General features: G+C 37.4%; 1 protein-coding gene across 1 annotated transcript in view; it reads right to left on the bottom strand.

Annotated features, from left to right (window-relative positions):
• Positions 1-1,638, bottom strand: part of dgkq (diacylglycerol kinase theta) — a gene marked incomplete at its 5' end in the record, with an annotated part of 31,417 nt that extends 29,779 nt beyond the window's left edge. Inside the window, 2 exons of the mRNA XM_080036128.1 lie at positions 1,377-1,545; positions 1,627-1,638. Of these exons, the coding sequence (XP_079892254.1) occupies positions 1,377-1,545; positions 1,627-1,638 (181 nt within the window). The remainder of the gene's footprint in view (positions 1-1,376; positions 1,546-1,626) is intronic.
• Between the last annotated feature and the right edge of the window lie 862 nt (positions 1,639-2,500).

Raw genomic sequence — 2,500 nt, 5'->3', positions numbered from 1 at the left:
CACAATTTAGTTTCATATATCGCCAAACCTTCGCAAAGTTGTCTCACATTGCTCGCACTTTCTGACTCGCGGAGACTAAATTGAGAAGGGTTTGCAACGCGTTTGAGACACATGCGACCACTCTGAGACTATTTTGAGACTAGATTTGTCGCACACTTTTTTTGAACATGTTCAAAATTCATGCGACAGGACTGCGCGGCTCTGCGACTCATGCGAGGAAATTGAGACCTCCGCGACCGTTTGGAGACAGTTTAGAGACTCCCTCTGAATGCAGTCTCCAACTTGTCGCAAACAGTCGCAGCCCAGTGGGATAGGGGCTTTAGATCAGCCCAGTGAGATAGGGGCTTTAGCTTCACATAGGAAGACAGCCAGCACACATATAAAGTCAATACATCTGAATATTAGAATCAAAACAATTAAAATAAATACTAAAATTATTTAAGTAAATTCAATAAAAATGCAAAATAAATAAAATAAAATAAAAAGAAAATTGAAAATTAATTAATTCAAATAAAAATTAAAATAACCTTGTAAAAATAAATAGAATTAAAATAAATTACAAAAAAAATTGTAAAATTAAAAATTAAAAAATTATTTTTTGTTAAACACAAAATAAATTAAAAAAATTAATAAAAATGCAACACAATTTAAGAAAAAATACAACAATAATAATAATAATAATAATAATAATAATAATAATAATAATAATAATAATAATAATAATAATCAAAAATGTGAAACTATTTAAAAAAAATCAAAACAACACAAAACGAAAAAATTTTAAAAATCCCAAACTGTCAAATAATAAATCTTAAATGTATCTCCCTTACCTTCACAGAGGAAGCCGACATATAAAGTCAATACATCTGAATATTAGAATCAAAACAATTAAATTAAATAAAAATGCAAAATAAATGAAATAAAATAAACAGAACATTTTTAATTAATTAATTAATAAATTAAAATAAAATGCTAATAATTTTGTAAAAAAAACAGAAAATGAAAAAATAAAATAACAAATTTAATTGTAAAACTAAAATAAAAAGAACACAAAAAAAAAATAATAATAAAAAAAAAAAAATAATAATTTACAACTATTTAAAAAATCAAAACAACAAAAAATAAACAAATTCTCAAAACTGTCAAATAAATCAAATTAAATATAGACGCCATATTGTATTTTAGTTCTCTCTCTCTCTCTCTCCCTCTCAATCTCTCTTCCTCTCTCTCTCCTTCTCTCTCTCTGTCTGTCTCCCTCCCTCTCTCTCTCCCTCTCTCTCTACCACCCTCCCTCTCTCTCTCCCTCCCTTTCTCTCTCTCTCTCTATCTCTCTCTCCCCTCCCTCTCTCAATAAATCTTAAATGTATCTCCCTTACCTTCACAGAGGAATCCCACCAGACCCCATATGAAGTCGGAGCAGTTGTGGCAGAAGGTTGGCTTGGTGAGCGTGACTCTCTTCAGGCTGTGGCCCAGGGCAGCGGGCTGGGGGGGTTTGTGGCCCAGGGCAGCGGGCTGGGGGGGTTTAGAGCGCAGAGAGGGAGAGGTCTGGGGGGGTTTAGAGCGCAGGGAGGGAGAGGAGGAAAATCTCTTCTTCACACACACCGGGCTGTCTGCTGCTGCTGCTGCAAGCTCCGCCATGGCCTGCTGTTAAAGACAGGGAAGGGAAGAGAGAGAAACACAGTGAGGACACACACACACACACACACACACACACGGTAAGACACACAGGGTTATAAACACACACACACACACAGGGTAAGATACACACAGTGACGACACACACACACACACACACACACAGGTTTGTACCGCTATACTTGTGAGGACATTCATTGACATAATGCATTCCCTTAAAACCTAGTGTTAACCTTTAAAAGGCCTGTCCCAAAGTCAGAAGCGTCCAAAATGTCCTCATTTTAAAGGTCAAACACACACTCATTGACATAATGCATTCCCTAGCCCCTTACCCTAACGGTTACCCTAACCATCTAAACTAAATGCCTAACCCCAACCCTTACACTAACCCTAACATAAACCTAATTCATACCTGAACCTTAAAACCTAGTGTTAACCCTCAAACAGCCCTTTAAAGGCCTGTCCTTAAAACCTAGTGTTAACCCTCAAACAGCCCTTTAAAGGCCTGTCCCAAAGGGAGAACCAGACTAAATGTTGATTAAGCCTATTATCAGCTCCACAAAACTCTCTCTGTATTTCTCAGTATGGCAGCGTTTACAAACTGGTGTGTCCCCCCCCCCCCCTCCCCCCCTGACACTGGTACAGGAGCTCAGAAAAATCCCAAGAAGAGCCCAAGAAATGTTTCAGTTGTTGATTCTACTGCTAAGAAAAAAAACCTGGACGTACAGCAGAAGGTATAAAATCCATGTGCCATCACTGAAGGCTTTACCTCATGTAGATGCACCGACAGTGTTGTTGTAATAACTCAGAATTCCTCATGGGGATAGGGGGGCGACAGAAGTTACGCATTTTAGCTTTAAACACC

Source organism: Ammodytes marinus (genome assembly GCF_949987685.1).
Source record: "Ammodytes marinus genome assembly, chromosome: 10".
In the NCBI taxonomy this organism is placed as follows: Eukaryota; Metazoa; Chordata; class Actinopteri; order Uranoscopiformes; family Ammodytidae; genus Ammodytes; species Ammodytes marinus.
This window is presented reverse-complemented; position numbering and strand designations above follow the sequence as displayed.